At 36.6% G+C, this 12024-nt stretch overlaps 2 protein-coding genes across 2 annotated transcripts; one reads left to right on the top strand and one right to left on the bottom strand.

The window, feature by feature from the left end:
* The first annotated feature begins 47 nt into the window (after positions 1-47).
* bacc1 (BPTF associated chromatin complex component 1) lies at positions 48-5195 on the top strand. The gene is made up of 6 exons (XM_084400278.1): positions 48-324; positions 393-487; positions 598-699; positions 3499-3728; positions 3829-3930; positions 4466-5195. Exons 1-6 carry the CDS (start codon positions 304-306, stop codon positions 4528-4530), a joined length of 615 nt encoding a protein of 204 aa, XP_084256404.1. The 5' UTR covers positions 48-303; the 3' UTR covers positions 4531-5195.
* Positions 5174-11153, bottom strand: LOC311284956 (P2R1A-PPP2R2A-interacting phosphatase regulator 1). Its single transcript, XM_084400277.1, has 9 exons — positions 10240-11153; positions 9776-9860; positions 9626-9682; positions 8907-8953; positions 8774-8831; positions 8622-8689; positions 8446-8501; positions 7900-7984; positions 5174-7805 (listed from the first exon to the last, which is right to left on the bottom strand). Exons 1-9 carry the CDS (start codon positions 10323-10325, stop codon positions 7688-7690), a joined length of 660 nt encoding a protein of 219 aa, XP_084256403.1. The 5' UTR covers positions 10326-11153; the 3' UTR covers positions 5174-7687.
* Between the last annotated feature and the right edge of the window lie 871 nt (positions 11154-12024).

The following is a 12024-nucleotide window of genomic DNA, read 5'->3' as shown; positions in this document are numbered from 1 at the left end:
GCGCAGATCGTTTGAAATCATTTGATTGGCCATGGGCTGACCATTCACACGCCTCGTTTTCGAAGCGCATTGTATTCTGGGAATTTTTAGTTCGAACTATTATTTTGCATTCATGCTATTATAGAGACTTTTTGTTAGATATATAATAAAGTTAGCATTGTTGTTTCGTACACAAGGTCGCTGAATGACTGCAGCGGTTATTTAAAACCGGTAGTTTCAGCTTTTCAGCGCCGCTGATTGAGACTCGACTAGATTGTTTTTGTATTTGTGTCAGTTCTTTTTATTTCAGCTCATCACTCCAGCATGACTTCGGCCTCCACAAAGGTAAAACACTTGCGTCATATTCTTAAGTAGTTTATTAATTATAATAAAACCATATAAATGTCTATCAGGTGGGTGAGATCTTCTCGGCTGCAGGCGCGGCATTCTCTAAACTAGGCGAACTGACCATGCAGCTGCATCCAGTGGCTGACTCTTCTCCTGCAGGGTGAGATGCTGAAACTCTGCACTTCTCTCCTGTTAAATAGTCTTATTAGTTTCGTTCTATTGTTTAAGTACAGTCAATGTTTTATAAATGACTAATTTTCCTCCTCTCAGAGCCAAATGGACCGACACGGAGATTGAGATGCTGCGATCTGCAGTTCGCCGCTTCGGTGAAGATTTGAACAGCATCAGCTCAGTCATAAAGGAGCGCACAGTGTAAGTGTGTATTAAGTTATAGTTGTGATGGAGTTATAGTTGTATATTTGTCTTTTTTTATTATTAAAATAAAATATTAAAAAGTTCAAATTTTAATAATAAATTGAATATGAAATACAGTTTTTAAAAAAGAATAATTATTGTGCTGGGATCTATTAAAACATTGTTAAGGCAAAATAATAAATACACTGGGTGTCAAAAGTTTTGAATAATTAAGATTTATAATGTTTTTAAAGTCTCTTATACTCACCAGGGCTGCATTTATTTGATCAATATATTGATATTGTGAAATATTACATTTTAAAGTAACTGTTTTCTATTTGAATATGTAATTTATTTCTGTGATGCAAAGCTGAATTTTCAGCATCATTCTTTGTCTTCACTTCTCTGTCACATGATTTTTCAGAAATCATTCTAATATGATGATTTAGTGCCCAATTATTGCCTGATTGAAGTTTTATTTGCTATAAATCATTAATAATGGTTCTTAATATTATCAATGTTAAAAATTTTTTTTTGCTGCTTAATATTTTTGTGGAAACTGATATATTCAAAACAATATTTATTTGAAATATAAATCTTTTAACATTAACAGTAACATTATAAATGTCTTTACTGTCATTTGAATCAATTAAAGGAACACTCCACCGTTTTTTGAAATAGGGCTTATTCACCTTCTTTCCTACATTTAGATAGGTGGGCAAATGCATTTTTGTCTCAGTGCATGCATTGTTTTAGTTTGACGGTCGGCCCTAGCTTAGCTTAGCATAATGAATGGAATCCTTTGTTGCCAGCTAGCATGTCCTGAGTAAAAGTAATATATAAAATAAAAAAAACCAACCTAATTACTTCTTGTGGCCTGCGTTTTCACAACAAGTACAAATAGTGATGCAGATTAACACTAGGCGATTTCCTATGCAGATATTGACTTGGGACTATATTAGGGGGAAGCACAGGCGAAGCACTGCTACTTGGGTGCAGAGATATCACGCCCAAGTAGCAGTGCTTCGCCTGTGCTTCCCCCTAATATAGTCCTTAATATATAAGTCAATATCTGCCTAGGAAATCACCTAGTGTTAATCTGCATCACTATTTGTACTCGTTGTGAATACGCAGGCCACAAGAAGTAATTAGTTTTTTTTTTTTTTTTTTATATCACTTTTATCACTCAGGACATGCTAGCTGGCAACAAAGGATTCCATTCATTATGCTAAGCTAAGCTAGCGCTGACCCTGTCAAACTAAAACAATGCATGCACTGAGACAAAAATGCATTTGCCCACCTATCTAAATGTAGGAAAGAAGGTGAATAAGCCCTATTTCAAAAAACGGTGGAGTGTTCCTTTAAATGTGTCTTTGTTGAATAAAAATATAAACTGTATTTTTTTTTTAATCTTACCCCAAACTATAAAATTATAGTGTATCTTAATTTCAACAAAAATATGAAGCAGCCCAACTATTTTGAACATTGATAATAATAATAAATGTTTCTTGAGCAGCAAATCATCATATTAGAATGATTTCTGAAGGATCATGTGACACTGAAGACTGGAGTAATGATGCTGAAAATTCAGCTTTGCATCACAAGAGCAAATTACCTTTTAAAATATATTCAAATAGAAAATGCTTGTTAAAAATGGAACATTTGTATTTCATAATATTACTGTTTTTACTGTATTTCTGATTGAATAAATGCATAATTTTGCACCCCAAATCTAGTAAGTCACCTTTATTTATATAGCGCTTTTTACAATACAGATTGTTTACAGAGATAACAGGAAAATAATGCAACAAAGTTTGTTTCCAGAAGAAAATAGCGTCACAGTCCACCTTAAAGGGTTAGTTCACCCAAAAATGAAAATGATGTCATTAATGACTCACCCTCATGTCATTCCAAGACCGTAAGACCTCCGTTCATCTTCAGAACACAGTTTAAGATATTTTAGATTTAGTCCGAGAGCTTTCTGTCCCTCCATTGAAAATGTATGTACGGTATACTGTCCATGTCCAGAAAGGTAATAAAGACATCATCAAAGTAGTCCATGTGACATCAGTGGGTTAGTTCGAATTTTTTGAAGCATCGAAAATACATTTTGGTCCAAAAATAACAAAAACTACGACTTTATTCAGCATTGTATTCTCTTCCGGGTCTGTTGTCAATCCGTGTTCACGACTCCGCAGTGACGCTGCTGACGTAAGACGCTGCTGACATGCACACTTACGCACCATTTAAAAAAATATTGCAATGCCAAAATACAAACAATGTAGAATAGCTTGAATACAGCGTGCTCAGACTGTAAACGAAGCTCGGGCACACCAGATAACACGTCAGCAGCGTCACTGCGGAGTCGTGAACTTATTTAAAAAAAGTAAAAAAAATACTTAAAAATAAAAATCTGCCTCCCTCTATGGGAATTTAACATAGGGGTGTACACACTTATGCACCATGTATTTTAAGGAAGAACATTTATTTATTTACGATACATTATTCATTCACAAAGAAAATTGGTGTCCTTAAAGGTTGGATTTTTCCTAATTTTTTAATTTAAGGCATTAAGTTCCATTTCCAAAATATGATTTTTTATTCCTCTTTTTAGTCAACTTTAGCATGGGTGTATTCACTTATGCATAGCACTGTATATATATATATATATATAGCCGCTCTGGAGAAAACGTGATGTCATCGTCCAGCTCAGTTCAGTTCTCGTATAATGGTGCTAATAAAGGCAGATCAATAATATTGTTGAATATTAAATGAAATGTCCCCAACCACTCACCATTTTTCCTTGTCTTCTTGTAGTGCCCAGATTAAGACCACAGTAAAGAGGAAGCTGTATGAGGACAGCAGGGTTCCTCTCACTGCAGAGTCACCTAAGAAAACTATGAAGAAAACCACAGTGACGCTGGCACCGCCTCCTGCATCAGTGGCCCCCACCGTGATCACTGTTCCCACCACGCAGGTTGTCGTCACAACTGGATTGCAGAGTTCTGCATCTTTACAACCAGCAATAAAAACCCCTAAACCAGCAGGTGACTCACTTTCGGAAAAAATGAAAGCAAATTATCATTAACAACATCAGTTTACAAACGCGGTTATATGTCTGTTAATGCACTGGCTCTCTATTATCAGATGTGACTCTGAGTGCCCTCAACGACTCCGACGTGAACAGTGATTTGGTGGATATTGAGGGGCTCGGAGAGGGCTCCACTAAAAAACCGAACTTCGACCAGGGTGAGTCCCATTTTAAATGCATTGAAAGGGATGATTACCCAAAAATGACATTCTGACATCATTTATTCACCCTCATTATGCTTTTGCTTCAGTTTTGAAGCTTCAGTTCCATTCAATGTAATTCTCAAAGAAGAAAGTCAAACAGCTTTGGAAAGAAAGGAGGGTTGGATAAATGATGACAATTTAATTTTTGGGGGGAAATGATTCCTTTAAAGGTGACGTATGTAGTTTTACACTATGAAAACAATCCGGTCAGATGTGTTTTCGACTACCTCTGGAAGTGGTCGAAAGTGGACAAGCTCAGAACGGTTTAGACCCCATTTACACCTGTATTTTGTGTCGTCCACTTGTGATCCGATCGACCAAAACACATCTTAATACCAGGTGGAAGCAGAGCCATTGGACAATGAACAATAAACTGGGTTAAGATAATGTATTGTAACATTTACATCACCTTTAACAAGTGGAAAAGTGTGTTGACTTGTGTGTTGCTGTTGACAAACCTTTCTTTTCCTTTTTTTTTTTTTTCTGGCAGAGAGCTTGAATTTGGACTCCAGTCTAATAATGAACTCCAGTGATTTGCCCCTGCTGTCCCGCTGATTTTCATTGGTTCATATTCAGGGCAACAGGGACAAAGATTATTAAGGACAACACATGTAAAGATTCTGCAGTTTGATCATGAGATAAACAGAATGGTGAAAGCAGCAGTTGGCACCTTATACCTTTTCCACTGTGGGTCCAAATTCGCCAGACCAAATCTCTTCTACATCACCAACCATTCTTTACCCATTTCAGTGAAGAAGTATTATGAGTATAAAAGTAGTTTTTTTTTTTTTTTTTTATCTAATGGAAGATGGAAAATATTTTTTGTGGTTCATGGTGTGTGATCTGCTTTGCCCGCAGTTGAAAAAGGGTTCACAGGACAGTGGTGTAAAACTACTTTTTATTTGATCTTTTTTTTGTATTTTAATAGGCCCTTTTTAAATATTTGTGAAGTGACATAAGATGACTGTAATGTAAAAGTTGCAGCATGCAATCAAAAATAGAATTGTACTTTTTTTTTTCTCACTGTCACTGTATGCTAGGTGCAGCTTCTATTGTGTGTATATATTATTTTAACATTACATAATTAAACGGGTCATTTCAACAGCACACGCAAGACATACCTGTTTAAACTGTATATGAACAAATCAGCTTGATATACAATGTCTTAGCTCAGCATCAAAGACAACATGCAAATCAATCAATAAAATGAGTTTTTATTATGATCTTGTTCATATTTAGAATATATGGTATCATATACATTTCATTTAATGATAAATGATATTTCTTCTCTGATAATTGGACATTCATCTTGGGTGATGGGGAATAAATGTACTTTTGCTACTAATACGTCAAAAAATATCCATCTTTCACTTACATTTTTTTCTGGCTTTTAGAATATATTTACAACTCGAACAACAGATTCTGACTATCGGCTTTGGCATTTCTTTACATTGTTTTTCGTGTGCTCACAATCCATTTAGTAACAGCACTCAATCATTTGAGGAAAACAAAAAGACAAATCATGACCATCTCTGTCGCAGATACAACAGATCTTATGGCAAATCTGAAAAAATAAAAGACATTGTACATATTGAAGGTACTAGAGGGAAATGAATAATAAAAATAAAAGATTCAGAACAAACATATCTCAAGTCTTCCCTTCAGGTTCTTGATAAATACATGAAACTGATTATCCCGGTGAATGTGACAAATACTAATTCCAGCGACATTAATGCATATTGCACATTTGTAATCACTTTTAAAGACCCATATACATTGGCATCAATCTTTGAAATTTCAAGGACCTCGACTGGAAATTGCAAAATTACAAACAGTGCAAGTAACTTTGGAATTAAAACTTCAAGACTCAAAACCTGTAAGGCATTGTAATCACTGTGAATTAAAATCTAAATGAGTAAAAATACAAGGCAATGACTTTATAGCGAAGAATGGGCCATATTCCTCCTGATATGCGAATATGAAAACAGAGGAACAGCTTCAAATGTCCTGACGCGCAGCTTTACAGACCAACAAGCTGCCGGTGTCGAGAAAATAAAGACTTTGGGAATCAAGAATGGTGACGTACATCTTTACATTGATATGTACTGCAACCAGAGCCTTTACACATCCATAAATAACAATATTACAGACGCCACAAGCAACACAATTTGCATAACGTTGTGAAGTATCATGGGAAACTTGCTTTAGGAGGGCTTCCAGTTCAATTAACTGCAGCATGTGACTTCTTTTGGATAATATAATCATATTCAACGAGCCTAATAAAATCCATCCAGCTCAAACACCAGAATTAAAGACACAATCCAGAGCTACTGCATCTGATACTTGCAGATACACAAAAGCAGATCAAGCTAGAGGAGAGTAAAAAACGAGTTAAATCCATCTTGTGGAGAGCACATTGCGATGAAGCTCTCGGTCTCAGGACAGACTGTTCTCGGCTCACTCCAAATGAATGTTTCCCAAGTGAAAGGATTCAAACGAATAAACCTTATGCTTTACAATAAAAGTAAATATGATCCCACTCATGTAACAGCAACTTTGATATCTAAAACTGTGCAAATAGTACAAGAGGAAGAGTATGATATCCGCTGAAACTGTGATTGTATCAATGTAGAAATGGTTAATCGTGTTCTGTAATGCAACAACCCACTTGCATCTCAAATCCTCAATTTATGTACATAATTCACAACTTAAGGGTCTGGAAAAACAGTTTGACTAATGATTTTCACACTGAATAAAGCATCTTGCCTCAGACGGGATACATTCTCAGGCTCTAGGTCAGTTTTCGATGTGGACTTCTCAACGAAAGTGCTTTGCCTATACGCCAACACTGGATTCTAGTTGCGATGTGAGACGTCTAGTCTTTACAGTACTTGTTTTAAGTAAGCGGATAAAAATGTGGGAGGTATCATTTCAAACGATTTAAAGAATATTTTTCAAACTTAAAAAGTTCAGAAGTTCTGAGCTAAAAGCTTTGTGGAAAAATAAACATATTTACAGATATCAGACCCCTCGGATTAAAAAAAAAAAGAAAAAAAGAAAAAGAACAAACATAGGATTAATACCTACCAAAATAATATTCGATTATTCACATATTTATACACATTTATACAAAAAGTTGACCTCTACGGCCAACTGATTTTAATACTCTCTATCCTTAGTCATTTTTTCAATGGATTCTGGAAATTTTACCAGACTGTTGGACCCCATTAATGGAAGCTGAAGATGTACCAAAATACAAAAGTGTTTTGCCACAACATAAGGAAAGCAAAGAAGAGCAAAACTGGCCTGTACACTGAGGAATGGGTCTTTGTGTCCAGATTCGCCACTTTGATTGCAGCATGTTATTGCAGATACTATTTCAGATATACAACACACTATTCTGTAGGCACCGAAGATCCATAATTATTCACAAATCACATCATAGCCTGCAGCGTCCATGTTGCCATGTCAGAAACATCCTTGTCTTCTAATATTGCATCTTGATTTCCTCTAAAAATCAAAGTCACGACTAGGACGAATTTCCTTCAGAAGTGATTCAGCTGAAAGACTCATCAAAGCACCAAAATAAAAAAAGCAGGAAAACAGGGAGAGAACTGAGTTAAGTTTGACGTTTGGTCTTCATTTAACAACACCTCGAGTCCAAAGCTCTACAAGTTGGTGATCTGGACTCTGGTGTGATGAATACTGAGGTTTAGATGCTGGGGTGGTGTGAGGTGAAGGGGGGCGGGGGGGAGAGGGACAGGGGGCTGGCCGGGGCGTTTGAACCGACAGGAGCGGTCCCAGAGGAAGAGTCCACTGACTGGGAAACACTGTATGTGTGAAGAGAGTCATTAAGCGCTGAAGTTGCTACTCGTGAGGCATGAGATTCTGTTCAGTTTATTATTGAAGCATCTTTAGACTCACCTGACTGTGTAACTGGTTATGTGAGCAGGGTCTGTGACTCCAGCAACGAAGAGCTTTTTAGGCGGACCGTCCGATTCCACTCCACCTGAGTGGAGAAGATGAAAAGAATAAATAGACTTAAAATGTAATGACAACAAAATCTATTAATAAGAATAATAATAATAAGAAGAAAGGTTTCTCGAGCCCCAAATCAGCATATCAGAATGATTTCTGAAGGATCATGTGACACTGAAGACTGGAGTAATGATGCTGAAAATTCAGCTTTGCATCACAGGAATAAATTACATATTTAAGCAGGTAATATTGTAATAATATTTCATAATATAAATGTTAATTTATATTAAACAAATGCAGCCTTAAGTGAGCATAAGAGACTTCTTTAAAAACATTAAAAATCGTACTGATCCCAAACGTTTAATGATGGTTTAGTTACTCCATGAAAAGAAAATGTTGCTAATTCTTTCGTTATGTGTGTGTGTGTGTGTGTGTGTTCTTTTGCAAATGCCTTTTAGAAAAACAACAGGTTATAATTCAGAATATTACTACCTTTCCTTTTCAAAGGTGCGACCGATGGCCATCTCACTCCAGAGCTCACGGATCCTCTGTTCAATCAAAAACTTTGTTCAGAAAGGATATTTCTACATCTTACATTTTGAAACAAATAATTATGAGACTTCTGAAGGACATACATTCTAATACTGTGGTTTTATTCACGAACTTACCCTCGAAACCTTCGAGTTGGACTGGGTGAGGAATTAGGAGTGACACCGCTGTCCTGGGAATGGAATCCCTGCGTGGGACATACAGAGAGAGATGACTGAAAAGAATGACAGCGGATAGACACTGATGAACCTGAAGAGAGTGAAATACTCACTGGAGACAGATGGCCATGCCAATGACTCGCAGGAGGGAGGGGAACAGCAGATGAGGCACTAAGATGAGGGGGCACAAAATCAGTTAAAAAGATATTTTGATAATAAACCGCTCATTAATGTATATCTAGCTACCTTAGTCTCTGTAAACTCCCTCTCAAAGTGAGCTCCATGTTCTCAATCTGGAAGAAAAGCATTGTACAATAAAACCTCAATTGACTGAATATTTCTCATGCTCTAAAAAACGTCCAATGCTTATGTTTAAATGCTTGGAATTAGTTTTGTAGACAAATATAAATTGTCTACTGACGAATCTCTTTGCAAAACTAAAATATAGGCTATATAAAAGATCTTTAATATTCAGTTTGATTTTGACCCAGTCTCACTGGTGTTGGGAATCCCTAATGGACACAGTATCATCTGCTAATAAGAAATTGTCTAATATTCTATCCTTTGCTGCCAGAATTTTATTTTTACTTAATTGGATCAGTGATAAATCTCCATCTCTTAAAGGTTGCCATAAGGTTATTTTTGAGTTGATTCCCCTGGAGCGTCTTACCTATGCATTACATTACATCAAAAAAACATGCCAGTTTTATAAAGTCTGAACCCCATATCTGGACTATTTGGAAACGCATCTTCGCCCTATTAGATTACAAGGAATATTGTAATTGTATAACTCTTAGGACAGTGAATCATTGTCCTCTTCTGCATCTTTGTGAAATATGTTATTGTTTTGTTTTTATTCTCTAATCTGTTTTATTATGGTGTAGTTCTATATCAAATCAAATTCACATGCATGTGAACTTTGCTACAGATTAAAAGCGTTGCAGTATCGATTCTTCAGTTCTCACCTGTCTCTTGTGTTCGGATCTCTCACATGACAGGGAGAATGGGGACAGAGGGAGGGTCTGCAACACAAATGTAATGGATTGTTTACTTCTTCAAGGTTTAAAAAAAATAAATGTCCAAAACTGATATTCACAGACCATCTGAACACTCACCCGGGAGGGAAAGCTCGGATTTACAGACACGCTGCTCCGACGATACCGAGCCGAACTATTAGAGCTAAACACTGTCGTCCCATCACTGTAGTGCCAGCAATGAAAAGGTGGAAATTTCAAAGAAATACATTTGTTTTGGGATCAAATTATTTTGCAGTGTGTATTACTTTTTTAAACATCATGGCCCGGTTTCACAGACAGGGTTTAGACTAAGCCAGGATTAGGCCTTAGGTCAATTAGGGCATTTAAGTAGCTTTTATAAACGTGCCCTAGAAAAAAGCATTACTGGTGTGCATCTGGAAAAAAAAAACAATGGCACTGACATGTCAGTGCAAGTTGCTTTCAGTTAAAACAGCTCAAACATGCATTTTAGTCTGGGACTCGGCTTAAACCTTGTCAGTCAGTGTGAAACCGGGTTTATATATTCTGTTCCATTCTCTCAGCGATGAGTGCAGTTCCCTCACCTGACGTTCGTGATCATGGGGGCGCTGTTCGACCTTCGGAGGGCTCCTCCTGCGCCTGCGCACTGGTCCACCTCCATCCTCTCCATAGCTCGTCCTCTGGCACCGAGGCTGTGCGTCACTCACGGCCGGGCTGAACGCCCCCTGAAGCGGCCAGAGCACCAACTCTCCCCCGGCAAAAGCCCGACCAGCAGGCCTCACGCCAAAATACCCGATCCAATTTAACTGGTTGACTGCTTTCCCGTGTCTATCGCATTTTGTTGAAGTTTAAAATGAAACACTGTCAGCTTTGTACAGTAATGTGATGAACAGCTGTGAGCTCGCGCTACAGCTGGTTTATCGGTTCGCGCACAAACTTGGTATAAACTCCTCAGGTTGATTTCGTCGGCGTAAACATGAAGCTTATACAGTTATTTCTGTGCATTAAGGAGATTTGTCCTATTCAGACCATTAGTTTAGTACATTCAGCGCTATTTTCAATGCACAGCCAATAACTCGACAAGGTCCTTTGGCTTTTTAATCCAATCCAACTTATCCAAACAGAGTAAATAAAACATCGAAAAGCGCAAACAGCACATAAGCGAATTAACACAGATCAAAGTAGTCCAAAAATAAGCTTTCGGGTCTTTTCGGTCAAATGTCGTGATAAAGGTGAAGCTTTATGCCACGGCTTATTTATCAAGTTTACCTGCTAGATTTTTAAGCAGTCGGAAAAATGACATAACACAATCCCGATCAAACATGTGATCGCCGGCTCTGTCGGTGAAAGCATCCTCATCTGAAAGTGTCTGCTGATACAGTCCGAAACACGGGATACATTAAAAGTTTTCCGGTCATTTCTTAATTTAGAAAATAAAACATATTTCCCGCAACCAAATAGAGATTGTGCGTCCCCTTGTACAACAGCGCCTTGCTCTGGTAGACAAGAGAATTGCACATAGAGATAAAGCACTGTGCTCAGAAGTGAATATGTGGCTTACTGCATATTCTTTTGCCAATTATTCTGGCCTTGTTGCAAGATATGTAGAGTTTGCTTTTCATATTAATCTTTTTTATTTTTATTTAAATTAATACGATTAATGAAAGGAAAATTGCAAAGATTTAAGGTTATTTTCATTGAGGATTAATCCAAAAGAGTCACCTCGGCTGATGGTCATAGTAAGCTATAATACATCAGTAATGCTCTACAAAACTGCATTTAAACTGTATAACAGTTAAAGTAAGCTTTTGATGTATGTAAATAGTACTATTTTGAAATACGGTTTCATTTGTTAACATTAGTAATTGTGAACTTTAAATATTTTCACACTATTTATACATTTTGGTTAATGCTGATTTATAAATGTGCTATTGTTCATTCATGTTTTTTTTTTATAATACATGAACTAATTAAAACGTTAAACATGTATTATGAATGCTATAAAGTATTTTCATTGTGGTTCATGATACCTAATGCATTAACTCATTTTAATGAATGACATTTATATACAACAACTATGGTTTTCATTTTTAATGGTGAATTCTTGCATATTCAATATTAACCATTTATAGTGAATGTGTGTATTTTCTTTCAGAACTGTATTTAAGGCAAACATATTTAACAAAATAGAATTATTCATGAAGTTAATTCTATTGTACCATTCCTAAAGCAAATGTCTGGTGTTGCTTATGAATTGGCGAATGCTGAGGAATTACAAATTCAAGCATAAATAAAGCACAATAAATTACAAGGTGCTTTTAAGGTTTCATTTAGACAAAGTGTGTGATTTTATCTTTGAGATGCATTAA

The sequence above is a fragment of the Rutilus rutilus genome, assembly GCF_951802725.1.
Source record: "Rutilus rutilus genome assembly, chromosome: 25".
NCBI lineage: Eukaryota > Metazoa > Chordata > Actinopteri > Cypriniformes > Leuciscidae > Rutilus > Rutilus rutilus.
The sequence above is the reverse complement of the archived record's forward strand: the minus strand, read 5'-3'. Positions and strand labels throughout refer to the sequence as shown.

Coding starts and splice junctions, on each gene's coding strand:
- bacc1 (XM_084400278.1), top strand. CDS start 304: ATGACTTCGGCCTCCACAAAG. Junction 325..392: donor TGACTTCGGCCTCCACAAAG/GTAAAACACTTG, acceptor AATGTCTATCAG/GTGGGTGAGATCTTCTCGGC. Junction 3,931..4,465: donor AAAACCGAACTTCGACCAGG/GTGAGTCCCATT, acceptor TTTTTCTGGCAG/AGAGCTTGAATTTGGACTCC.
- LOC311284956 (XM_084400277.1), bottom strand. CDS start 10,325: ATGGAGAGGATGGAGGTGGACCAGTGCGCAGGCGCAGGAGGAGCCCTC. Junction 8,690..8,773: donor GGCATGGCCATCTGTCTCCA/GTGAGTATTTCA, acceptor TGTCCCACGCAG/GGATTCCATTCCCAGGACAG. Junction 7,806..7,899: donor ATAACCAGTTACACAGTCAG/GTGAGTCTAAAG, acceptor TCACACATACAG/TGTTTCCCAGTCAGTGGACT.